General features: G+C 45.9%; 2 protein-coding genes across 4 annotated transcripts in view; both read left to right on the top strand.

Annotated features, from left to right (window-relative positions):
• Window positions 1–3,884, top strand: part of Ctu1 (Cytosolic thiouridylase subunit 1) — a 59,648-nt gene extending 55,764 nt beyond the window's left edge. For all 3 annotated transcript variants that reach the window (XM_075691669.1, XM_075691670.1, XM_075691668.1), the window contains one exon: window positions 3,296–3,884. In XM_075691669.1, coding sequence (XP_075547784.1) covers window positions 3,296–3,397 — 102 coding nt within the window. In that variant the 3' untranslated portion in view covers window positions 3,398–3,884. The remainder of the gene's footprint in view (window positions 1–3,295) is intronic.
• Window positions 3,885–8,643: 4,759 nt separating this feature from the next.
• p24-1 (transmembrane emp24 domain-containing protein) overlaps window positions 8,644–26,460 on the top strand; it is a 29,149-nt gene continuing 11,332 nt past the window's right edge. The window contains exon 1 of the mRNA XM_075691667.1: window positions 8,644–8,927. Within this exon, the coding sequence (XP_075547782.1) occupies window positions 8,781–8,927 (147 nt within the window). The 5' untranslated portion in view covers window positions 8,644–8,780. The remainder of the gene's footprint in view (window positions 8,928–26,460) is intronic.

Raw genomic sequence — 26,460 nt, 5'->3', positions numbered from 1 at the left:
ATGAACACCTTTTTCAGGAAGTGTAGCAACAGAAAGTGGACCTGGAAAAGCCCTAATGGTGAAACAAGAAATGAAATTGACTTCATACTCTCTGCTGATCCCAGCATAGTGCAGGATGTGGAAGTGATGGGTAGGGTAAAGTGTAGTGATCATAGGTAAGTGAGGGCTAGGATTCACCTCAATTTGAAGAAAGAGTAAAATGGGTCAAGAAGAAACAGGTCAACCTAGAGACAGTAAGGGTAAAAGCAGACAAATTCAGGCTGTTACTTGCAAACAAATATGCAGCCTTAGAACAGAGAGATGATGATAACATAGAGTTAATGAATGAAATCGTAACTAGGCTGGCTTCAAAGGCAGCAGTTGAAGTGGGAGGCAAGGCACCAAGGCGTCCTGTAGGCAAGCTCTCCCAAGTAACAAAGGACCTAATAAAGAAATGACAAAAAATGAAAGTGTCCAACTCGAGATAGAATTCGCAAAACTGTCAAAACTGATCAACAAGGCGAAAATAAGTTATACTTGAAACTATAACGTAAGAAAGTCTGAAGAAGCCGTAAGAAATGGACGCAGCAGTGAGAAAGAAACATGGCATACGACAAACCAAGGTGTATGCACTAAAAGATAGCAGGGTAATATCATCAGCAATCTTGAAGATATAGTAAAAGCAGCGGAAGAATTCTATACTGGCCTGTACAGTACCCAGAGGAGTCACGATACCTCAATTAGAAACAGTAATGAACAGGATACAGAAACTCCTCCTATATCTAGCGATGAGGTCAGAAGGGCCTTGCAAGACAAGAAACAAGGAAGAGCGGCAGGAGAAGATGGAATAACAGTCGATTTAATCAAAGATGGAGGAGACATAATGCTTGGAAAACTGGTGGCTCTTTGTACGAAGTGTCCATCGACTGCAAGGGTCCCAGAAAACTGGAAGAATGCAAATATACTAATCCACAAAAAGGGAGACGTTAAAGAAGTGAAAAATTATTGGCCCATTAGCTTACTCCCAGTATTGTATAAAATATTTACCAAAATAATCTCCAGTAGAATAAGGGCAACACTGGACTTTAGTCAGCCAAGGGAAGAGGGCTGGCTTCAGGAAGAGATACCTTACAATGGATCACATCCATGTCTTTAATCAGGTTATCGAGAAATATGCAGAGTATAATAAGCCTCTCTATATGGCTTTCATAGATTACGAAAAGGCATTTGATTCAGTAGAGATAGCAGCAGTCACAGAGGCATTACGTAATCAAGGAGTACAGAACGCTTACGCAAATACCTTGGAAAATATCTGCAGAGGTTCCACAACTACCTTAATTCTACATAAGAAAAGCAGCAAGATACCTATAAAGAAAGGGGTCAGAAAGGGAGACGCAATCTCTCCAGTGCTATTCACTATGTGCTTGGAAGAAATATTCAAGCTATTAAACTGAGAAGGCTTAGGAGTAAGGATCGACAGCGAATATCTCAGCAACCTTCGGTTTGCCGATGACATTGTTCTATTCAGCAACAATGCAGACAAGTTACAACAAATGATTGAGGACCTTAACAGAGAGAGTGTAAGAGTGGGATTGAAGATTAATATGCAGAAGACAAAGATAATGATAAATATCCAGCCAAAGGAACAAGAGTTCAGGATTGCCAGTCGGCCTCTAGAATCTGTGAAAGAGTAGTATGTTTACCTAGGTCAATTAGTAACGAGGAACCCTGATCATGAGAAGGAAATTCACAGAAGAATAAAAATGGGTTGGTTCACATAAGGCAGACATTGCCAGCTCCTGACTGGAAGCTTACCATTATCATTGAAAAGGACTGTGTACAATCAGTGCATTTTACCAGTGCTGACATATGGAGCAAAGACTTGGAGATTGACAAAGAAGCTTGAGAACAAGGACCACGCAAAGAGCGATGGAACGAAGATTGCTAGGCATAAGGTTAAGAGACAGAAAGAGAGCGGTTTGGATCAGAGAGCAAGCGGGTATAGATGATATTCTAATTGACATCAAGAGAAAAAAAATGGAGCTGGGCAGGTCATGTAATGTGCAGGTTAGATAACCGTTGGACCATTAGGGTTACATAATGGGTACCAAGAGAAGGGAAACGCAGTCGAGGACGGCAGAAGACAAGGTGGAGCAATAAAATTAGGAAATTCGTGGACGCTAGTTGGAATTGGTTGGCGCCGGACAGGGGTAATTGGAGATCACAGGGAGAGGCCTTCGTCCTGCAGTGGACATAAAACAGGCTGATGATGATGATGATGATGAGTCTATTATGTTTCTGCAGTACCAAAAGTGCCACTCTTACTGGGAAAAGAGGCTTGCCAAGCCAGAAAACATATAAGTAAAGATAAGCTATGTTGCATTCTTTAAGAAGCCAAAAAATGTACTTCACGAATTTTGTAAGTAGTATTTACTGGGCCACGATGGTCCAAATGGATAAGCTATGTTGCATTCTTTAAGAAGCCAAAAATGTACTTCACGAATTTTGTAAGTAGTATTTACTGGGCCACGATGGTCCAAATGCAAAAATGTACTTTAACATTTATGACGTCACATACCAGTGCTTGCGAAATTTAAATGATAATAAGCCTGACATTAATTCTGTTCTAGTAATGACCTTCTTACCTCAGAATTAATTAACATGGAGTTTTGAAAAATACTTTATTAGTCTGACCTGGCTTAACGTTTCTCTTCGGTGTCCTATAATATGGGACTTGAGGCTCATTGAGGCTATTTGGGTGGTTAGGTTGATTGCCTCTTGAAACAGAAACTACAGTTCTGCCAGAGAGCGCATGAGATAATGTCTCAGGACAACATTCATTTGGGCTAGATGGTGCATACTGGAATTAGGAAGGAACAGCGCCAACTAAGACAATCATGAGAGGGAGAACGACACAGAACAAGCACTAACGCTTGCCCTGTGTCATTCTCCTTCTCGTGATCATCTTAGTTGGCGCTGTTCCTTCCTAATTCGAGATAACATCAACGGGAACTAAAATGTAAATCACTACAGCTGAAAAAGAAAAAAATGTTACATTCACATCTAGTTTATTTAATTGTTGTGATACTCCTGTCGTAACAATTATATGCTGTTTGCATGCTGCAGAGAGCTCTGATAACATAACTAAGAAAGCCATTGTTAGCACCATGCCAAAATGAATACTGAGCTGTTTCAGCATAAAAATAAAGAATGCTAAATTGTGTATTTCTGTGGCATTTGTTGAATCTGCTCTTTGTGATTGGGTGTGTGAAAGCACAAGTTATAATGTAGACTTCTATTTCTTTTTTTTTTCCAGTTTGCAGAACTGCAAGCACCCAATTTGCAACACTCAGTATCCCACGTTTCTGGAGCCATGTCATCATCATCGGCTCGCCATAATGCTTCATTAGAGTGGTGACTCCAAGTGCAAATGTCACCATACATTTTTGCTGTGTGATAATACGACTCAGTATTCTTGGCCTACCGTGACTATTCTGTACCTATTTCTATAAGCCAGGTATTCTCACTAGTTCTTTTATGAATTAAAGGAGCACTGACATCACTTTGTTTATCCTTTTTCCTTTCTTTAATTAAAAGTCATCGATTTCGACATTGAATAGAATATACTGGCAAGTCTCAAAGCACCCTGTATAATTCATTATAACAGCTTTTCTACAACCACTTTCGGTATCATTTCTCAGGAGGTGTAGGTGTCGTGATGTAATTACACAGAAAGTGGTCACAAGTTTGTCGTGTATAAAGCCTTCTGTGTAAATATCATGTGAGAGCTACTGCCATGTAAGGGACCCTGGGCCTCCATCAAGCTGCTGCGACAGCTTATTGCCCAGGTGTCCCTCCAGTTCCTTTTGTTTCTGGTAAATAAAATTGACTGATTGATTGATTAATTGAGTATGTGCCTTCAAAGAATGGCTACGAAATGGTCCACACATTATTTTGCAAAGGGCAGTGCAAAGCTGTGCCAATGTCTGAAGCAGTTAACATTGGCACTGGAATTGCTTTATCTATACGATCTGATCGACCTTCATATGCTGACATTTTTTCAAAGGTGACCGTAAACCTACTGAAAATCAATTATTTGTGTACGAGCCCTTGCAAATATTTGGACGGTGCCTGCAGGTCAATTCGCAGAAAAGCTCAGTACCTAACATATTTTTACTTTGCTATATAGTTTAAAATTTCAAAATTTATCACCATATACAGCGAAACTCCGTTAAACCGTAGTTGACCAGAGCTCGCAAAAAGTATGTACTAAATGGTAGTACTGCTGAACCGAAACAGAGTGAGATCACCCACTCACATGTCAAAAACAGAACTTGGAGAGAGTGCAATGAAAGGGCAGAAACATGGCAGTATTTATTCACTTCGCAAGACAAAAGTATTGTTATTTTCGTTTGATGCCGTGGCAGCCCAGCAGTAACGACGGCGGTCTCAAACTTGCTGAAGGTGCGAGCCAGCTTTTCAGCCAGCACACTCTTTTCGGCGAAAACTCCCATGGCAGATTCCTCTTTAGTGTTGCATATTCTCCGTGCAAGGGTGTAGTAGAGCTGTAGAACTTGCTGGGTGCCTTTTTCATTGCGGGGAGCTGTTCTCGTTGCTACGATTGCATTTATGAGGCCGACCTAATGCGCAGCTTCTGCCACTGTCGGGCCTGAATCGCCCGTGCTGTTGCTTTCCGTGTTGTCCTCATTACTGTTGTTAGGCGACACTTAGGCAACAGAGGCAACGATGGCAAAAAGTCGAACCTCGTAGCCGACATCTATTCACGGTCGCAGCTGCGCTGCCGAGCAACTTCGCATTCCAAATTCCACACACCGTAGTCAACTGCAGATGCCTGTTGCGTGCCAGTGCCGAATTCTTCGTGCCACATTCGGTAGCACAAACGATATCCAATTTTTCTTCTATGCTGAGCACCCGGTGTTTTTTTATCACAGCTTCACCATGACGCGAGTCTTCGCTTGCATGACGCTGAAATTATGATATGGCTTCACGCGCGAGCGCACGGGGCGGTGGGAGGCCGCTGTTCCGATCTCTGAGGCTTGTTTTTTTGACAGGCTGCCTAATGGGGACAATGCACCACCGTGATTGCACGACAAAAAGTGGAAACACTATGTGTTAACCGATGTGTCCACAATAAGCTGGTACGGTTTATGTGGATACAAAACGTATTACGTTCAGTGGCCGCTGTGTCGGGGATTTGACTTTAATATTTTTAAAACGAAACTGCTGTTTAAGCTGGTACGGTTCAACGAGGTTTTACTGCACCATAACTGACGGCTTCACAAGCACCTGAGGCCTAATACATTGTGCTCAAAAGTGAAAAAGTCTATAAAGTGGGTCTGAAATGCTACTGTTGGCACACTTTTCAATGCATAGTGGAAACTGCTATGTTTTCTATTTTTTTTTTTTTTTTACTTCTGCCTGAAAAATTTGTCCCTGAACCTTTGTGTCACTTTGCAGGTTAAAGGTTTTGCAGACAACAGTTGTAGCTAACTTGTCAAAATTGAAGGTGCAGACATGATATGACAAGAACTTAGAGTCCTAAGAAACTGAGATCTATGGGAGCCGAAGGCTCCTCCTGATGAAGTCGGTGGCTCCGCCCACGATGGGACCGGGAGACGAAGTCCCGCCGCAATGTCCTGGGCCCTCTGGACAGCTTGGAGTTGAATGTGAAGATTGCTGCTCTTGAGGGATTCCTCCCATTACTCTTTCATGATCAGTGGAAAGGCGTTAAGGGTGGGGCACAGCCAGAGCATGTGATCAAAAGAGCATAAGTCATGACCATATTTAGGGCACGACTGTGAGTGGTCAAGGTCTGTCCTGTTAAGGGACCAAGGATACGAACAGGTTTGCAGAATTCTGAGTGTGCTAGCCTGAGGTTTGTTCAATTTGGGGTGGGGGGGTGGAAATGTCCTCCTGCCCAGACGATAATGGGAAACAATTTCGTGGAAAGTACATAATGGATGTTCGAGAATGTTGACCTCGTTCCCAGCCTGGCTACCCGTGACAGCGTAGTACGTGAAATCGCGCACACTGTGGTGAGCCTGCTCGTTAGGATTACATCCGAGCTGGTTAAGTGAGGCATCTGGATGAGCTGGGAACCACGAGGTGTGGTACCCTCCTTCGCTGCTCTCCTGAGTTCTTTGAAATGCTTTGTTCACGATAATGTTCGCCTGTTCAGACATGAGGGCGGACGAGAAGGATCTAACCGCCCTGCGCGAGTCTGAGAAGATGGTAGGGGGAACTGTTGCACTGTGAAAAGCCAGAGCAATTGCTGCTTCCTCTGCCACATGGGCAAACTTAGTATAGACTGAGGCTGCATTGACCAGGTTGCCCCTGCGTCTACAACTGAGACAACAAACTTATCCACACTATCATATCTGGCAGCATCAAACAAAGAGGGCACCTAGTTGTGCTGATTGATTTTTTTTAAGGATGGACTTGGCTCTCGCTAATCTTTACCCTCGTGCACTGGGTGGATGTTTCGCAGGACAGGGTCAACCATATGCATGATGCAAATTCTGGTTTCCCAGGCCAAGCTAACTATGGTCACTGGTTCATGTCTCGGCTGGATACCCACTTCTAAAATATTGATCCCTGGCTTAGTGGATGGTAGCCTCATTATTTGAGCCACTGTGTGTGCTTCTATTAGCTCATCGATGGTGGTGTGAAGTCGTAGCTCCAGCGGCTTCTCGGTGCTCATGGACTGCGGAAGGCCGAGCACTCGCTTGAGGCTGGTTCTGATTAGGGAGTTGAGTTTGACCTTTTCCGCCTTACCCCAATTAAGATATGACACAATGTAGATAACATGACTTAGGAAAAATGCCTGTTAAGCTCTGAGCAGATTGTCTTCTTTGAGACTGCCTCTTCGATTTGAGACGCAGAAGCGCCAGTAAAGAAACCACTTGTACATCTGTTTCTGTCTTAACAACTGTGCACATAATATTAAAGAGCTTTCACACATGAAATCAATTTCTTTAAGCTTGTATTTTTATCACGCTAACTAGTATGCAAGCAGCATTAAAATGGGGTTGGGAAAGTGGTTTTTGCAGTGAAAGTGGATGAAGTAAAATTGTGCTTATCAACTCAAAGTACCGCTAGTTACGTTCATTATATTTTCTTAACACTAAAAAGGGACAACTAGAAAAGAATGTTTTACTATTACTAAGGTTTTGGTAAATAGTAAAGTGTTTGAAATCATGGTGTTCACTGCGGCATCTCTCATGGCACACACAAAACTTTTGTAGCAGACTAGGCATGCTGGTTTCCTTGTGTTATGAGGATCCCCTTTGAGGCAGGGGTGACAGCACATCCCACTATGGTCATTCCTTTAATCTTTATCAAAATATTTAATGTTTCATACACTAAGTTGCCTTACTCAACATTGAAGGTACAGACAAATGCAGATTTATTTTTTTCTTTGCGCGACCATTCTTTCAACCCTTGTCTCCATCGTTGATTCACTTACGTTCCCTCGAGTCAGGTAGGCTAACTGCAGTAAAACCCTTTTGATACATGTTCTAGGGAACCACGAGAACGCATGAGCCGAAAAAACGTAACATCCGGTAACGAATTACGGCAGCACTACAGATGAGGCAGAAAAGCTGCTTTTAGCAAACTTGCATAGAAAGGCGGCGAACTATGGAAAATGCGCTAAATAACGCTTTCTATCGCTATAGACTAAACACCTTTTCTGGCAGTCATAGCTGTGAACCACACCAAATGAAGGTTGTGATTTCTATCTGGCGCGGATAGAAAGTTGATTTATAACGGCCCTCTTTCGAGCCTTCGTACCTCTCTCAGTTCGCATGCAGGTATCGAAAATTACCGAAAACGGGCGATTTCGACGCCGTGACCTGTGTTGAGATCGATGACGATGTTCCGACGTCGTCATCGTATTCACGATGGGCACGTCATAGAAACTATGGGGCACGTGACATAAGCTGTTCGTTCTGTCGTACGAAGTTTCTGCACCCCTTTGGTAGACTCGTCAGTGTTGTCGGTGTCTTGCGCATCCTCGGCATGTTTTCAGCAGCGACACGCAGAGATAGCGTAGGAGCCTCCGACTGCCATTGCAGTTTTTGGGCATAACTGGCAACAGAAACCTAACAAACGGGATGCTAATACACTCTCAGACAAAACGTAACAAACAGGAACTTGTACCCGCATTTATCGCTAGACGGGAATTGTGGCTACGTCATTTGCACTCGCTATGCACGAATCTTCATTCCAAAGTGTTCTGTTTTTCCACATTCTCGGACGTGCACTTACTCCGGCTTCGAACGACAAGGCTCTGTCATTGGGTTTATCATAACCCTACTAGCCATTGCTAAACTCGCAATGTTAAATTGTAGACAGGCGTGGATGCGTGCATAGTGAGAAACTCTATGGATGCGTGGATTCTGAAGCCCTTCTTGCTTTCGTCGCGCAGAAGAGCGGCAGTAGCGAACAGAAACCGAAACAGTAAGAGAACGTGAACAACGTTAATTGATTGCGGCTATAGATGTATGTGCTGCAAATTATTGCGAAGGCTGAAATTTTTTTAGTTGTTGGTCAGCAGTTCGCCTCCTAGTAATGTTTTGTGTGGCAGCAACCTATGCGCGGATGTGCTGTACTTTCAGTTCCGCTCGCTGTATGGTGGCGCCGTCGCGCCGCCATGGAAAACTTCCGCTTGCGTCTGCCCGTTGTACACGTTGGAACCTGGTGAAAAATCGGGCTTATTCCGATGCCGAAGTGCCCCTTATTTATTTAATGCGTGCTGTTCCACACCAGGACCTCACACTATGTGCTCCATGCGAATGCTTATAGCTTTTGTGGCCATCGTACAGACTGCGTTTGGTGTAGAGCTGACTTTTGAGCTGCCGGACAACTCCAAACAGTGCTTTCACGAAGACATCGAGGCGAACAAACAGACTACGGTGGAATTTCAGGTAACCCTCCGAAATGTGTTTATACGATCAACTCACTCTCAACATATACCTGCTTCTGAAGGCAGTGAAATCCGACGGTATGCTGCCGGCGTGGTTTGGCGCGACAGCGTGCCGGTACGTGGTCTCGCGGGGATACGTCAACCTTAGCGCGTTGTCATATGCTACTAAACGAAATCCCTATGTTAGGATCTTAGCAAGTTCAGTCAATAACTTCTGTTTTTCGCTTTTGTTGAGACTCCGTCGTGCCACGAAGCGGTGGCCGATGTACCACGTGTAGCTTCATTTTGAATGAACCTAGTGCGGTATGATGCGAGGGTGCGCCGATCTAGATCTAACCTTTGTGATGTACAATTGCTGCATAAACTCCGAGTTTAATTTTCCTCTGAGTAAAATTGGCGAAGACAAGAACACACACACACACACACATGATAGTAACGGACAGCATGTGCAAGTAAAAAATAGCTGTTTCGTAATTCGTAATGTGCGTATTTGCACTTCTAAATAATGCGGTCTAATGCCAACACGACTGACCGCATAAGTTTAATTTGGAAAATTCATGACGTATTACATTACATATAACATTAGAAGCTCTGTGCGAAATATTTTTCCCTACATTTTCCATAAGCTTTCTGCTTCGAGTGCTCGATTGGAATTGCATGACAGTAACGAAGGCACACAGCGCCCACTGTATTCAAGGTATCGGAATCAAGACTAGGCTGCGTGCATGACCATATGGATCAAACCCAGAAGCTGCACACAAGTAGTAGTAGCAGCCACAAATGTTGTATAGCAGACAAAGTTAGAAATTCAGAGTGGCTTATGCAAAATCTGAAATATGTAAAGAAACCATGCACAAATATTGCTTTCTTTTCTATGCAGCCTACCACACATGCAGTTTAGGAGCACACTATGTTGGGCTAGTTTGTGCATAGCTATTTGAGGACCTGGTGCGAGGTTAAAATGCGCAAGAAAAAGAGAAGATGAAGTATGCTTTAATGGTGTGGAACTCTTTCTGTCTTCTTTCTTGTATGTCTTTACCTTGTGCTGCCAGGTCCTTGAATAACTGTGTATGTGCTTGTGGGTGCTCGTACAGTCTAGAGTACTACTGTATCACTGTGCTTGTACAGTTCATATTTTATGTTGAAAGATAGGAAGCAAGCTGTTCTTTTCGTGAAACATGGACATAGAGCAAGCAGAACAATGGTCGAGTTGTCTGTGGGATGCCTACAAGGCATTTCTTCCTGTCAAAGAAAGGGAAGACAAAAAGAAGAAAGAAAAAAGGTGTCCTCGTGTCTCCTGCTGGTTGTTTGTGCGATCGTGCACCAGCTCACTGTGCTCTCATGCCATTGGTAAAGTTCAGACGTATGTAGGCAGTTGACACTTGGGAGTGCGCATCAGTTATGTTGCTGGTTCAAACAAGCATTACCACATGGCTTATCATTTTGTTTACACAGCAGCTAGCAAGCAGAGCTTAATTTTTTTTCTACCATATGTGTATATCTCTGTAGTAGAACCAGAAGTTCTTATCTTCACCAAAAACTTGTGTGTGAATACTGCATTTTTTTTTTGCATGTGTAGATACTGTACCAGCTGTGTTACAAGAGAACAGCTTGCTGTATTTAGCACAGTTGTAGAAGCATTAAACATGCTCATGTTTACAAGCTGCCAAGGCCTTTCATGTTTTGTACAATATTTGCTTGCCATGATCCACAAGAGAAGGAACACTTGTTGCAGCACCTTATTATTATTTTAGCCATTACATTTTGTACGTTAAGAATGGCCGATAACTTTGCTACAGGGTGTAGTCAGGCACATTTATATGGCCCTGTTTATAGTGAACACTTACTTATTAGAAGGTTTTCCCATCATTTTTATCAAAAAGGCCCATATGCCCCATTACCCCAATGTCCAGTAATCGCATATGATGTATGGAAACATAGTTTTCATATGGGATCTGTATTTTATTATGTAAGATTATTGGGTAGAGGGTATTGATTCACTTTTTTTTAAAAAATAAGGATAAACAGATATTGCAATGTGTCAGTGTAGGACCACACACTTTTCCAACTTTCAAGCTGACATGGCCTCTGCACCAGCCATGTGCAAAGTACAGTGTGGCCACCTCTTGAAGGTGTCCTTGAACAAGGGAAAGTTAAAGTGTAAAAAACGAGTCAACTTGCTTGTACAGCAGAGTACTTAGCGCCTGGCACCTTTTCATGTTCATGCCACTAGCCTACATGCAAATACCCAACTAGCAGGTGGATATCATGTCAAACCTCAGGAGCATTAATGCTGTGTAGGTGCTTATTAACCAGACCCTAGATGTTTATGGCCAAAAATTACTGCATGTGTAACTTCGGGGTATTAAATCTTCCTGAAACTCATGAATTTCCTGAAATAAATGTTGATTGCAAGCACATTTTGCGCTAAACAGTAAATTATTGAAAGAATGCTGGGCTGTGTACAAAGAATTGCACAGAAAGCTGTGAGAAGTTGCAAATTTGGTGCCCAGGCCCACTGAACGCATTCTAACAGGTGCAGAAAGCAAAAATGATCATGTACCTTGCTTTGTGGGCATGTTTAACTCAAGGTGCCAAATTAATCCAGAGCTCCTTACCACTGGCTCACTCATGCTTGTGTGTTGTTTTGGCACGCCAGACCCTGTCAATGAATGAATCGCTGCTTTTCATGCGGTGCCCATTACTAATTTTACCACAACCATGTCAGTAGCTATCGCAAACATTGGATCTTGCAGTCCTAGCTGATTGTTGTAGTATAAGGATACTATCATGGCAGACTGCAAGCTTAAGCAAAATAAAATGGCGTTTCTGGCACTACGCATGATGTCTGACAGCAGTATGTCAGCTTTTGATTGTCTCTGGAAAATAAAGGTCCAGATACGCAGTTTCGAGCAAGGCCAAACATTCCAAGAAGACCCTGTGATTTCCTCCTCTATTTTGCATAAATTAGGAGCATAATCTCAGCAATACTATCCGTTCAAAAGCTACCACAATGTGGAAGACTGCTCACTTTTTATGCAAAATATAGCAGAAAAATAATTATAAAAACATCACTTTGTTTCAGGTGCCTATTAGAGAGTTTTAGGACAGGGGCCCCAAAGAGCTTTGCGGGTGTTAGCATTGGGGCACGCAGGAGTGAAGAGCTTTAGAATAGGGCTTTGCGCTTGTGGATAGCTTCTTGTGCTGACAGCACCACTACGGCGTCAAAGAAAAGCTATTATCAATAATTAAATAAAATATACCATTTTATGATAGGAATAGTAATTTTGAATTGCGTGTATTTGCGTTTCATTACAATTTAGAGGTTATTCTGTAAGCAGCAAACAATTAGTTGCGCTTAGTTTTCAACAAACCAACTTTACGTGCCTTCACCAGACAAGCTTAGCCGTGTTAGGCCTACGAGCCATAAAATCCGCAATTGAATTTGGAATCAGCGGCGTCTAATGAATTAATCTTCACAACACATGCTAGTTGAGAGAAAGCGATAACCGCAGTCACTGCTCCTAGCTTGCCAACTTCACGCGTTACCACGAATCGAACAAAGTTTGGTGCTAGGTTCGAGCCGTCACTGTGATTGGTGCCGCCATGTTTGCTGACGCTAAGCTTTAGGGGCCGCGATTTGGGCTCCCGCTAAACGGTGAAATAGCGTTCCCAACGCAAAACCCAAATGCAGTTTGCGTCTCGCGCATGAGCCATGGCTTCAACGCTATTTCTTTGGGGCCCCAAAACATTTGGGGCCCCTATTCTAAAACTCTCTATTGTTTCACACAGCAAAGCCATAAATTTTACCTTATGACAACAAACGGAGTAGAATAAAGTTTAGTCATCAGGACACCTATAAGGAATCGCATACAATATAAACAATTTCTTTTGGGAAATCAAAGAAGAAAAAGATGATCATAAGGGGTTGCATGTGGCAGCGTTTATGAGCATCACTCATGAGTCTTGGCTACCCAATTCACTTGAATGTAGCATAACTTTCTACAACTATGGAGAGCAACTGTAAAGTTATAAGCACCGTTCAAGAACTAGGTTCAAGCAACTGACCCTTCAGCTTTAGACAAGCACTTGCTAGACATTCACTGATTGCATATGCTTAGGGGTAGTTACATGTAAAACAACAGCACTCCCTGAAAGAAAAACTTAGAAATTTCATCCTATTTACTGCACAGATATAAAGTACACACATCGAAGAACACAAGTTCCCACTACCAACAATTTTATTCAGGGAAAGGGAAACTACTTATGCATGTACATGCATCACATCTCTACATATATGAATCCGAAAATATCACTTCCATTGTAGCTGTGTAATTGTCATAGCCCTGTATTCACAGAAGCAATTTAAGTAGGTAACAAAGAGAAAGTTCATTGATAGAGTAATGAAGACCTTTTCATTTATAATGAAGATGCTGCAAATGTCAAGAGCCTGTTTTGCATTCTGATGGCAGTGAGCAGTATATACTTAATCAACCATAACCACAGAGAGTTCTCTAGACGTGTACCACGTTCTCATACCATCATGTGCATGCTATGGCATGGCACAGAATAGTCACAGGCGAAAAAAGCATTCAAATAGTCATTAGTAGCAAAATGGGCCTTGAACCAATTGATATGGGCTTCATAGCATTATGTGTGCTCACTTTCCCAGGAGTCTGCTCACTTGTCCAGTTATAACATTCGAAATACTACTCCATACTGCTTTGGAGTGCTACCGCAGATGATGCATTAAATTGAAATTACTAAGCAGTTGGGTGTGGCTCTGCGAAATTGGCCTCGAGGGGTAGACTTTGAGCATTGTATCTTTTGATCGTAGATGCTCATTCTTGTAAGGGAATGCCTTGAGTTAGTATTAGTCTTATGTGTTTTTGGTTTTTATTAAACAGTTGGCATATTCCTTTCAGTTATCTTTGTACACAACAATTCTGTTTATTTCAGCAAATATATTTTTCATGATTTCATCATCATTACTTTTATACCTTTAAAGGTCCCAGTGGTACATTGCATGAGGTGGGAGCAAATATATAAATTGAAAAAATTCTTGAAATGAGAAGCATGAGAATGATACAGGCAAAAAGCTAAAAAAAAGTTGCAAGGCAGAAGACAGAACACAATATTTTACAGTACACGGAACAATATATAGCATGATACGGGAAACTAGGAATGATGCATGTTAACACATGTTCTTTAAATTTCTCGGGTTTTCACTCTTTGACAATGTTACTGGAAGTTTATTCCAGTCACTGGCTGCAGGTAACAGAGACTGATTAAAAAGACTGGAATTATGCAGGCTCGGAAAATTTTAATATAGGTTATGAAAAGAGAGAGTGATTCTACAATGGGAAAGGAGCTATTTTCTTATTTTCTGCAGCCCTTTTAGGAGCACGGCTCAGCACCTTGGCAAGCGGCGCAAGCAGCAGGTGAGCGGCGCACCTACAAGTTAGACACCAGCCCTGTGTCCTCTAGGAATTTAAGGAGGTGTGAAATAAGTATACGCAGGCAATTTTTCGACTGTGAACAAGAGGGAGAAGGTCCAGGGATAATTCTTTGGCCATGTCATTTTGATAGCAGTCGTACCCTGATGTGATGAAGCACACTATGTGGTTCTGAGAAAGAGAGAGTAAAACATCTTTATTAATAATATTTGAATGGCGGGAGCAGTGTGGGAGGAACCCTCACTCCAAGGTCCCTAAGATGATTCCGGCAATGTTTCGAGCCCGTTGTATCACAGCCCGGAGGACCTCGGGAGGTCCATCGTGGAGGGCATCGTCCCACAGCTCTTTATTGTGTAGGGGGTAAAGGAGAGTTGGCAAGGGAGGAAAGAGGTTTGCAATGCACTCAATCGTGACGTGGGAGATTGTGGGCGAGCAGCCACAGCCAGGGCAACGATCTGCATAACAGTGTGGGTAGAATTTATTGAGAGAGACAAGATTTGGAAAAGTTGCGGTTTGCAACTGGCGTAATGCCACTGCTTCCTCCTGCGAGAAGGATGGCGGTGGTGCAGCGTGGGTGCGACGAATGCGTGTATAATGACGGAGTATGTCTTTGTAACGGAGCAAGGGATCCCCCCACTCTGAACTAGTCGCCTCACCACACAGACTCGCCCGGAGGGAAATTTCTCGGGCAACCGCATGTGCGCGTTCGTTACCCAGCAGCGAGGTATGACCAGGGGTCCAGAGTAAGTGGATGCAGGGAGGTGTGGTTGGTGTATTTTGCGGGATCTGTTTGAGAATTTAGTGCGCCGCTCTCGGGATGCCATGTCCTGATAGCACGGAGCAAGAAATATTTAGGAGTGGAAACTCCGCTGTTTGCGGCGACCAGAAAAGGTCACAAGCCCGCGGAGCCGTTATCGTGCTGGCGGCCTGGAAAAAAATTACCGCCGTTGAGAGCGCGCCGGAGTGGCCGGAGCCACCTGCCCGGGCGCTGCATTTTTATTTTTTTTCGCTGCGGCTTCTACGACGCGCTGCATGGCGCCGCCACTGTATATGGCCCCGTCGGCGCATACAACAATTGTGACTTTATCTGGTCGCCCGCGCTCGCTCGTGCTGACGGGAGTTTCACCTCCTATATGTCTTACTCCGTGCCTGATAGGAACGCCCGGCATGCCTGTTGCGAGTCCGTCAATATATAAACTTCCTCAGGAACACGGATGGCGTATCGAATTGCAAGAGCAACACCGAGAATTTTTCTGTCAGCGGCATTTGTTCCGCGCATTGCAGCAGAGTCTCTCAGGGATTCGGTGCCATCCAAGACTACCGAGGTATAGCCCTCTTGAGTGAGTGATGTGTCCGTGTGTAAGGTATGTGTTTCCGGGATGCTTGCAAGCATGCGGCCAATGTATCGTACACGGGCTTTGCGCCGCCCTTTGTCATGCTCGGGGGGCATATTACGTGGCAATGGATGAATACTTAGTGCTTGGCTTATCGCTGACGACAAGATTGTTGGACGGGTTTCAGACTCAAGGGGTGGGACAGAGTATCCTAGCCGTGTGAGAAGATGGCGGCCAGTAGGAGTGAGTAGGAGGCGCTGGTGATAACTGACCCAGTGTGCCTCTAGCAGCTCGCCTAGTGTGTTATGTGTCCCTACGTTAAGGAGACGGCGTGTGGAAGTATAATTCGGGAGGCCATGGGCCAACTTCGTCGCTTTGCGAATCATTGCGTCTATGCGAAGTTGTTGCGCTTGGGTCAACCGCTGAAATGGGAGATGGTATGTAAGGCGGCTGATCACGCATGCCTCCACCAAGCGCAGAAGGTCCTCTTCTCGAAGGCCTGAGTGCCTGTTGGAGACCCTACGGATCATGGCCAGAATTTGCTCAATCTGTCTGGATAGAAGGGAAACAGGGTAGTTTTACCTGCCATCTGCTTGGACGTGTAGGCCGAGGATACGAGCACGATTAACCTGTGGTATCGGTGTGCCATCCACGTGCACAGTGATAGGGGGAGTAGAGGAACGGCTCCGGGGGCGAATGATTATGAGCTCCGACTTTTCCGGAGCACATTTTAAGCCGCATTTTCTCGCGTACTTGGAAACTGTATCGACTGCTTGCTGCAGTCGGTCCTGGATAGCTCCATCGGAACCCCGTGTCGACCAGATAGTAATGTCGTCCGCATAAATAGTGTGGGTGACATTGGGGATCTGGTCGAGTAACCGGGGGAGCCCTGCGAGCGCGATATTGAATAGAGTAGGGGAAAGAACTGAGCCCTGGGGTGTGCCACGTCCTACAAGGCGAATCGTACCGGATCTATGCGGTCCCATTCCTACGGTGGCTGTGCGATCTCGAAGAAATGCGCGGATATAGTTGTACATACGAATTCCACAGTGTGAATGTGCAACACTGCGAAGGATGAGGTCATGTTCAGCATTATCAAATGCCCCTTTTAGGTCTAAGGCGATGAGTGCTCTCGTTTGGGCGGACGACGGAGGTCCTATGACTTCCTCCCGCAATTGTAGAAGCACATCTTTGGCAGACAGATCTGCCCGATATCCGAATTGAGAGTTAGAAAAGAATGATTTTCCTTCGAGGAAGGGCTGCAGACGCCGCAAGAGTACATGCTCCATGAGCTTACCAATGCAGGATGTTAGGGAGATGGGTCGTAAGTTTTCAACCTTAACAGGCTTGCCCGGTTTGGGGATCAGTGTGATGTCAGCGTGTCGCCATGCTGGGGGAAGCATGCCCTTGCGCCAGCAATCATTGAAGATATGGGTGAGGTGGTTAATATCCACGTCACTGAGGTTACGAAGGGTGGCGAATCGGATGTGGTCAGCTCCCGGTGCCGTGTTGCGGCGTAGGTCTTGTAGGACCACCCGCACCTCATCAGATGTGATGTCTGCATCGAGCAATTCGTTCGCCTCGCCTACATAAGGATAGTCAGGGTACTGCGGCGGCGGGCCTGTGGGTATGAAATGCTTCTCTAGCTCTCTGAGGAGTGTCGAGACATCGTCCCTGTACTCGTGCATTAGGATGTACAGCTGTTGAAATGTTTTTCCCTTTGTTGTGGTGGGATCTGTGAGTCAGCAAAGAATCGACCACGTTTTTACTGTGCTCAATGTGCCTGAGAGGCGATCGCAAAATCCTCGCCAGTTATTCCTCGTAAGGATCTCTGCATACTCCTGGGATTCCCGTGTAATTTGATCTATACGTTTCCAAAGTTTGCGGTTGAGGCGTTCTCGTTTCCATCGTCATGTCAACCCTCTGCGGGCGTTTTAAAGATGAAGTAAATGCGGGTCTATGTCTGGTGTCTCGGTTGTGGTGCGCAGTGTGCTCGTGGTGGCCTCTAGATCTTGTGCGAGAGAGTCAAGCCAGCGTTCGTACCCTTGACGCTCAGGTGGGTCCTGGCGACGTTCCCTGAATTTCGCCCAATCCGTTATACGCACATATCGCTCGGGCCTGCGCGCACCCCGTAATGACAAGGTGGTTGCCACAGTGTAGTGGTCACTACCAAGGTGCTCCTCTAAAGGCCCGTGTGCAACGACTGGGCCAGTATTGTGCACGAAGGTAAGGTCAGGGCAGGTGTCACTAGATACGCTGTTGCCTATCCGAGTGGGGTGCTCTGGGTCGGTAAACAGTGTGTATCTCATGTTACAGATGGCACTCTATAAGCGGGTCCCTTTAGCCTGCGATTTAACATAACCCCATGCAGTATGCGGAGCGTTAAAGTCGCCGGCCACCACACAAACCCGTCCAAACCTACGAAATTCTGTTAGTAGTTGCTGAAAACAGTGCGTTCGCGAACGGGGGGAACTGTATGCGTTGAGTATAAACAGACTCTTGCTGCGTTTACCTTGCGTAATTATTTCCAATTTCTTGGTGAGGAATGTCAATGTTAGTGGTATGCATGCGACATGTAACATATTTCGAAACTAAGGCTCCCACAAGAGGAGAGACACCCGAGAGTGTGCTGTAGCCGGATAAAGAAGGGGTGCAATTGACTTCCTGTAAGAGGATGACATCGGGAGGGTTCGTGGATGTGGCGATATACTGCTGTAGGGAACCTCGTTTTCAGCGGAATCCCCTACAATTCCACTGCCACACCACTAGTTGCTCCGCATTACGCTGCGCCATCATCATCGCGACAGGAAGCAGGCGGTCGTGCATAGGGATGCGGGCGCCGGGTGCCCACATTTGAAGGTTGCGGCCGAGAGCCTTGGTCGGAAAGCGCGCTTTCGTTGTTAACGCTAAGCTCAGGAACTTGCATGCGTGCGAAAGTCCACTCTATACATGATTTTACTTGCTCCATAATCCCTATTTGAAGGGCCTCCATTTGGCGTTCTATCCTGTCCAGGGCCGCCTGCATACTAGTGCTCATGTCTGCCACCAGCGCGTCCATTTGTTTTTGTAGGCGCGCTGTCACGACGTAGGCGGGCTATTTCTATTTGAGGATAGGGATTTGGTAACGAATTGGTAATAGGGAAAGGGGTAGGGAGAGATTTACGGGGCGGAGCGAGCTGTGGGGGACTCTCCGCCCGACCTACCTCCCGAGGCGCCTCCATTGCTGTTTTCTTCTCCGGGGTCCGCTGCACCCCTGAAGGGACCAGGGTCACCTTTGCTGGGGCGTTGGTCTGCAGGGCCTGCTTGTAGGGTTGTTAGGAAGATGTGGAAGGAGGGTGCCTCTCTGGGAGGCGCACTGATGCCTCGCGGGATCAGGACCGAAACTTGGAGCGTTTCCGGGACTTGCGACGGGATCTCGAACGGGTGTCCGACCGGACTTGCCTGGTCTCCTTCGTTGGGGCGCGTGACGTTCGGGTCTCTGCTGTATCTGTGGTAGTGGTCGGGTCGCTGGAGGGTTGGAGTTCATGCTGCTCTTTTTCGAGAGCTTTCCGCACCCAAGCGTTGTTCAGTGTCTGTCTAGCACGCCGCGGGCAGTTTGGATCCGCTGTAGGGTGGGTCCCGTCACAGGATCTGCAGTGGGGGGTGCACGGATGTGATGGGGTGGGGTTGTCAGTCCCGTACGTCGCGCAAATGACCATGTGCGGCGTAGGACAGTAATCAGCCCAATGGCCGAGCTTGTGACATATCTTGCAGACCAGTTGGCGGGGTCGATGGGGGTACCAGCGGAGTTCTGCACCATAGAAACGCACGTAGCGAGGTACTTTAAGTCCTTCAAATGTTACCAACGCAACGTTGGTTTGACCCATAATTTGTGCTTGAAGTATTTGAGTTCCAGGAGCCAAAAGCTCATCCACTAGCTTGGAAGATGGTGTCCCGGGCAAAAGACCAAGAACAATTCCCTTGCATGAGTTGTCTGGGGCCGCAAAATATGTTGTGATGGGATAGACCCGCTGACCAAGGTTCAGCTCCCTCACCTTGTACAATGCGTCGGCTACATGTGACTGGGGTGTGCTGTTAATTGCCAAGTTCTGAAGTCTCAGTCGGAATATGATGTCCTGACGATCGTTAGGACGGCTGCACTCTATAGAGCACTGGCGAGTTCTGGGCGCGTCCACTTATCGAGGCAAAGTCCTCCGTGAGGCTGCAGAATTATCTTTTCATTGTGCAAAGGAAGTTGAGGCAGGTTCTGATTCCGACTGCACTTGCGTACGGTAGGCTGGGAGGCATCTGGAATGCCCAAGATGTTCTCGGAGGGTTGCGTCTTAGCGTGCGTTTGACGGATGCGTCGCGTATGTATGACTGTCATCCAACAGCCACCTGTGTCGTCGTCAGTTTTGTTGTCGTAAATGTTCGGGGTAGCATCTTCCTCCATCCTTTCCCCGGTCAGAGTGTCTACCTCTCGTTGTTGGGAGGGAAAATTGGCGACGTTGGGATCGGCGGCCACTCCCACGGTATCCACCTCGGGCGTCTTCGTTGTTGTCGAGGAACGCGCGGCGTTCTCCATCGCCGATTGCGTCCTCTGCTCGTTGGAAAATGACGTTGCGGTAGATAAATGCTCCATCGAAACAGAGCGGTGAATTGGCCGAAGGCCCTTTGCACGCCCGTTTAGAACATGGGCCTCGGAAGAGCTGGTCGCTTGGCGCTCTTGGTTCATGGTGTAGAAAACACGCCAAGGCAGCTATGGCCCCGGCAGGGGCAGCCGCGTTGGAACTGCTTCAGAGCTGTAGTGGTGCAGAGAGCGGCAACAAAGTCCCGGCAAGAAAAGGCGGTCAGTGGGAAACGGCGAGAAAGCCGCTTCCCATACGACTCCTGGCGAAAGCGGCCCGGGCAAGGGCGGTCAAGGGCGGTCGGTGAAGGTTGCGTAGTCTCTGTGGTTGCGGAGCACACCAACGACATGTCCGTTCACTTCGGCCGACTGATTGGAACTCCATGTGGTTTTGAAAGCCTTCGATAGAGTTTACTGGTATTCTTGACATGGTTTTCAGTGCCGAAGTGTACAAAGTTTTGTGCAAATTAACGGTTACGTAAGGCAATTTTCAAACAGATTGAGAGCAAATGCGGAGGGATCGTCTGATGAAACTGAAGTACTATAGCGCCAAACAGATGACGCAAGAAGAGACACGGACGTGTCGTCTGTTTGGTGCTATAGTACTTCAGTAACATGCACCAACTAGCCCAACAGAAAGTTCTTCTGTTTGATGAAACCTAGTGTTTCGGAAGCAACGGGTGCGAGCTCAAGTGGGTGGACAGAACACGTCAGATAACTTTTTTCCTTGTAAAGCTTTCACGTAGAGTTTATTGTCTTGTTTTGCTAATAGACACTGAGACGTGTTGTATGACTGTACATGCTGCCCTTCAACACTGTAAACGGAAACGTTTTTGAGATGCAGTCTTCAGGAATTTCTCAATGTGATACGTGATGTTCCGTTGGAAGAATTAATAGAGTACATGTGATATTCGAGCACAAACAGAATGAGACTTTATTTGTAACGTTACACAGGTACATATAATTAAACAAATGAAGAAAAGAAAGGTGTATGTCAAGCCGAGCAACTCACCACATCAAACACAAGACGAAGCTGTGTAAGGGTGTTCTCGCACTCTAGGGAAGTCTTAGCTAAGGGTCTGTTTTGCCACTACCTTAAATGTACCAGAGTTTTACGCGCAACTGTACATGCCTCGTCTGTGAAATTGGTGAAATTATGTGTGTCACTGCAAGGGAGCGAGCACCGGAGGAGGAAGGCGCCTGGAAGTGGAGAAGAGAATCTCGCATCGGTGAAAGTACAGAGGAGCACATTGAGGACGGACGGACGGGTGGAATACATGCTATGAGCGTCCCCTTTGAAATGGGAGTGTGGGTTGCACCACCAATCTCTTGTTATCTTTATTACTATAGCGGTTATATAGGCACTCCAAGCACATTATTGCTGTCGCGTTGATGTTCCGTATACATTCCAAGGGCAATAGAGAGCTTTAGTTTGGGGACGCAAGGCGTTGGGGTCCCTAGCGCTTGGGTGCGTTTGCGTACGCAAGCAGAAACACGTTGTCGGTTAGCGGCCCCAAACGCAAGCCGCAGTGAGGTCGCATGCACTCGCAGCGCCATCAACGTCCGATCGTTTCAGCGTTATCATTTTTTAAAACATGAAATCAAGCATATGAAGTAAAGCACGTAAAACTATTCTTATTCAAAGCAGTTTATAGAGAGGTTAGAGTGTCCGTTATTCGGATAAATGCAGGCTGGGGCGTTGCGGTGGAGCCATGAACAGGAGCGACCTGCATGGTGCAGCCACCTGGTGGCGCAAAGCTCAAACAGACAAACACAGCTAATATTGCAGTAACCAAGTGTATTTTACTTTGCTGCAGGTATAAATTTTTGGCAGCATCACAATTACGCCAGTGCCGGAAATTTACACCAGCAGGGAAGTTGAATAGACTTGGTTACAGCAATATTAGCTGCTTTTGTCCGTTTGAACTTTGCGCCGCCAGGTGGATGCACCATGCAGGATGCTCCCGTTTATGGCTCCACCCCAACGCCCCAACTGCGTTTATCTGAATACCGGACACGCTAAACCACTCTAATGCATATAAAAACGACGTCTGTCGACACTTGGCGAAAGATTTGTTAGATTATCTACCCGCTAGCTACTCGTAAGTTCTCCTACACTGTGAGAGTCATGTGGGTAACGTGACCACTTAGGGGCAGCAATGTTTTCGGCTGGCCAAACAACTAAAGGATGCAAGTAGACGTAGCGGTCTGTGCATGCGTAGTACCGTCGCCCCTAGTTCTTGCGTACGCAAGCAGCTTGCGTCCCCTAAACTAAACCTCTCTAATAACACCATCGCCGTGTGCTGTATGTGCGAGTGAAAGCGTGCAAGGGTGAGCTGACGATTTCGGCTCAATCTCGCGCACGCGCATTGGAGGAAAGCGGGGAGGATGCATGCCGTCTACCGTCATGCGCACGGTGCCGGGAGAGGGGAGAGTGAGGGGCTTGGTACTGCGACAGCAACTGAGTATGGGTGTGGTGTGTTCATGTTTTCCTGTGCACGCTGACACCATGCTTGTTAATTTAGTTGCTGGCAGAACCACTATCCTTACTTCGTATGGTTGTCTACTAATTTGACATTGCAATCGATGCTTAGCCTTTCAGGCGAAACTGCAACTTTTTTGCCTAATGTCTATATTAAAAAAGAGCACCACAGAATTTGCAGCATCAAATTTTCTTGACCACTGTTGGGAACTTTGTTTTTGTACGCTTCCGTTGTTTGTGATCTCCTAACTTTTCTGCGACTAAACTTCCCATCACCTCTTACTAGTTTATATTGCGGACATGTTTGTTTTACCTCTGCTATTCCAAACCGAAGGGCCTCAACGAGGCCAGAGGAGCCTGAACTGACCACTGGGCAGATATCTCGACATTCTAATAAATCATGTTCCACCGTTTCCCTAGCTTTACCTCAGCAAGCACATGCTTTTTCTTCTTTGTCATCATCATCATCAGCCTGGTTACCCCCACTGCAGGGCAAAGGCCTCTCCCATACTTCTCCAGCTGCGGTCATGTACTAATTGTGGCCATGTCGTCCCTGCAAACAACTTAATCTCATCCGCCCACCTAACTTTCTGCCGCCCCCTGCTACGCTTCCCTTCCCTTGGAATCCAGTCCGTAACCCTTAGTGACCATCGGTTATCTTCCCTCCTCATTACATGTCCTGCCCATGCCCATTTCTTTTTCTTGATTTCAACTAAGATGTCATTTACTTGCGTTTGTTCTCTTACCCAATCTGCTCTTTTCTTATCCCTTAACGTTACACCCATCATTCTTCTTTCCATAGCTTGTTGCGTCATCCTCAATTTAAGCAGAACCCTTTTCGTAAGCCTCCAGGTTTCTGCCCCGTACGCGAGTACTGGTAAGACACAGCTGATTATACACTTTTCTCTTGAGGGATAATGGCAACCTGCTGTTCATGATCTGAGAATGCCTGCCAAACGCACCCCAGCCCATTCTTATTCTTCTGATTATTTCAGTCTCATGATCCGGATCCGCGGTCATTACCTGCCCTAAGTAGATGTATTCCCTTACCACTTCCAGTGCTTCGCTACCTATCGTAAACTGCTGTTGTCTTCCGAGACTGTTAAACAATACTTTAGTTTTCTGCAGATTCATTTTCAGAGCCACCCTTCTGCTTTCCCGCTCCAGGTCAGTGAGCATGCATTGCAATTGGTCTCCTGAGTTACTAAGCAAGGCAATATCATCAGCGAATCGCAAGTTGCTAAGGTATTCTCCATCAACTTTTATCCCCAATTCCTCCCACTCCAGGCCTCTGAATACCTCCTGTAAACATGCTGTGAATAGCATTGGAGGTATCGTATCTCCCTGTCTGACGCCTTTCTTTATAGGGATTTTGTTGCTTTCTTTGTGGAGGACTACGGTGGCTGTGGAGCCGCTATATATATCTTCCAGTATCTTTACATATGGCTCATCTACACCCTGATTCCGTAATGCCTCCATGACTGCTGAGGTTTCGACTGAATCAAACGCTTTCTCGTAATCAATGAAAGCTATATATAAGGGTTGGTTATATTCTGCACATTTCTCTATCACTTGATTGATAGTGTGAATATGGTCTATTTTTGAATAGCCTTTACGGAATCCTGCCTGGTCCTTTGGTTGACAGAAGTCTAAGGTGTTCCTGATTCTATTTGCGATTACCTTAGTAAATAGTTTGTAGGCAACGGACAGTAAGCTGATCGGTCTATAATTTTTCAAGTCTTTGGCGTCCCCTTTCTTATGGATTAGGATTATGTTAGCGTTCTTCCAAGATTCCGGTACGCTCGAGGTTATGAGGCATTGCGTATACAGGGTGGCCAGTTTCTCTAGAACAATCTGACCACCATCCTTCAACAAATCTGCTGTTACCTGATCCTCCCCAGTTGCCTTCCCCCTTTGCATAGCTCCTAAGGCTTTCTTTTCTTCTTCTGGCGTTACCTGTGGGATTTCGAATTCCTCTAGGCTATTCTCTCTTCTACTATCGTCGTGGGTGCCACTGGTACTGTATAAATCTCTATAGAACTCCTCAGCCACTTGAACTATCTCATCCATATTAGTAACGATATTGCCGGCTTTGTCTCTTAACGCACACATCTGATTCTTGCCTATTCCTAGTTTCTTTTTCACTGTTTTTAGGCTTCCTCCTTTCCTGAGAGCCTGTTCAATTCTATCCATATTATAGTTCCTGATGTCCGCTGTCTTACGCTTGTTGATTAACTTAGAAAGTTCTGCCAGTTCTATTCTAGCTGTAGGGTTAGAGGCTTTCATACATTGGCGTTTCTTGATCAGATCTTTCGTCTCCTGCGATAGCTTACTGGTTTCCTGTCTAACGGCATTACCACCGACTTCTATTGCGCACTCCTTAATGATGCCCATGAGATAGTCGTTCATTGCTTCAACACTAAGGTCCTCTTCCTGAGTTAAAGCCGAATACCTGTTCTGTAGCATGATCCGGAATTCCTCTAGTTTCCCTCTTACCGCTAACTCATTGATTGGCTTCTTGTGTACCAGTTTCTTCCGTTCCCTCCTCAAGTCTAGGCTAATTCGAGTTCTTCCCATCCTATGGTCACTGCAGCGTACCTTGCCGAGCACGTCTACATCTTGTGTGATGCCAGGGTTCGCGCAGAGTATGAAGTCGATTTCATTTCTAGTCTCACCATTCGGGCTCCTCCACGTCCACTTTCGACTAACCTGCTTGCGGAAAAAGGTGTTCATTATCCGCATATTACTCTGTTCTGCAAACGCTACTAATAATTCTCCTCTGCGATTCCTAGAGCCTGTGCCATATTCCCCCACTGACTTGTCTCCAGCCTGCTTCTTGCCTACCCTGGCATTGAAGTCGCCCATCAGTATAGTGTATTTTGTTTTGACTTTACCCATCGCCGATTCCACGTCTTCATAAAAGCTTTCGACTTCCTGGTCATCATGACTGCATGTAGGGGCATAGACTTGTACCACCTTCAATTTGTACCTCTTATTAAGTTTAACAACAAGACCTGCCACCCTCTCGTTAATGCTATAGAATTCCTGTATGTTACCAGCTATTTCCTTATTAATCAGGAATCCGACTCCTAGTTCTCGTCTCTCCTCTAAGCCCCGGTAACACAGTACATGCCCGCTTTTTAGCACTGTATATGCTACTTTTGTCGTCCTAACCTCACTGAGCCCTATTATATCCCATTTACTACCCTCTAATTCCTCCAATAACACTGCTAGACTCGCCTCACTAGATAGCGTTCTAACGTTAAACGTTGCCAGGTTCAGATTCCAATGACGGCCTGTCCGGAGCCAGGTATTCTTAGCACCCTCTGCAGCGTCACAGATCTGACCGCTGCCGTGGTCAGTTGCTTCGCGGCTGCTGGGGACTGAGGGCCGGGGTTTGATTGTTGTATTCATATAGGAGGTTGTGGCCCAGTACTGCACCAGGGTGGCCAATCCTGCTCTGGTGAAAGAGTGCGTTACCGGTTCTGGTCACCGGGATCAGGCCGCACTCCAGGCCTGTTTGTGCAATTTTCTCAACACACGGTTTTTTTTTTGTATTTTCCGGTGGAGAATCGCGCGGCACCGGGATTTGAATCACGGTCCTCTTGCACTGGAGACGGATACTCTACCGTCCCCGCAGGAGTTAAATTAAAAAT

Source organism: Dermacentor variabilis, chromosome 5 (assembly GCF_050947875.1).
Source record: "Dermacentor variabilis isolate Ectoservices chromosome 5, ASM5094787v1, whole genome shotgun sequence".
Classification (NCBI taxonomy): domain Eukaryota; kingdom Metazoa; phylum Arthropoda; class Arachnida; order Ixodida; family Ixodidae; genus Dermacentor; species Dermacentor variabilis.
Note: the sequence above shows the minus strand (reverse complement) of the source record. Positions and strands in the feature narration are given on the sequence as shown.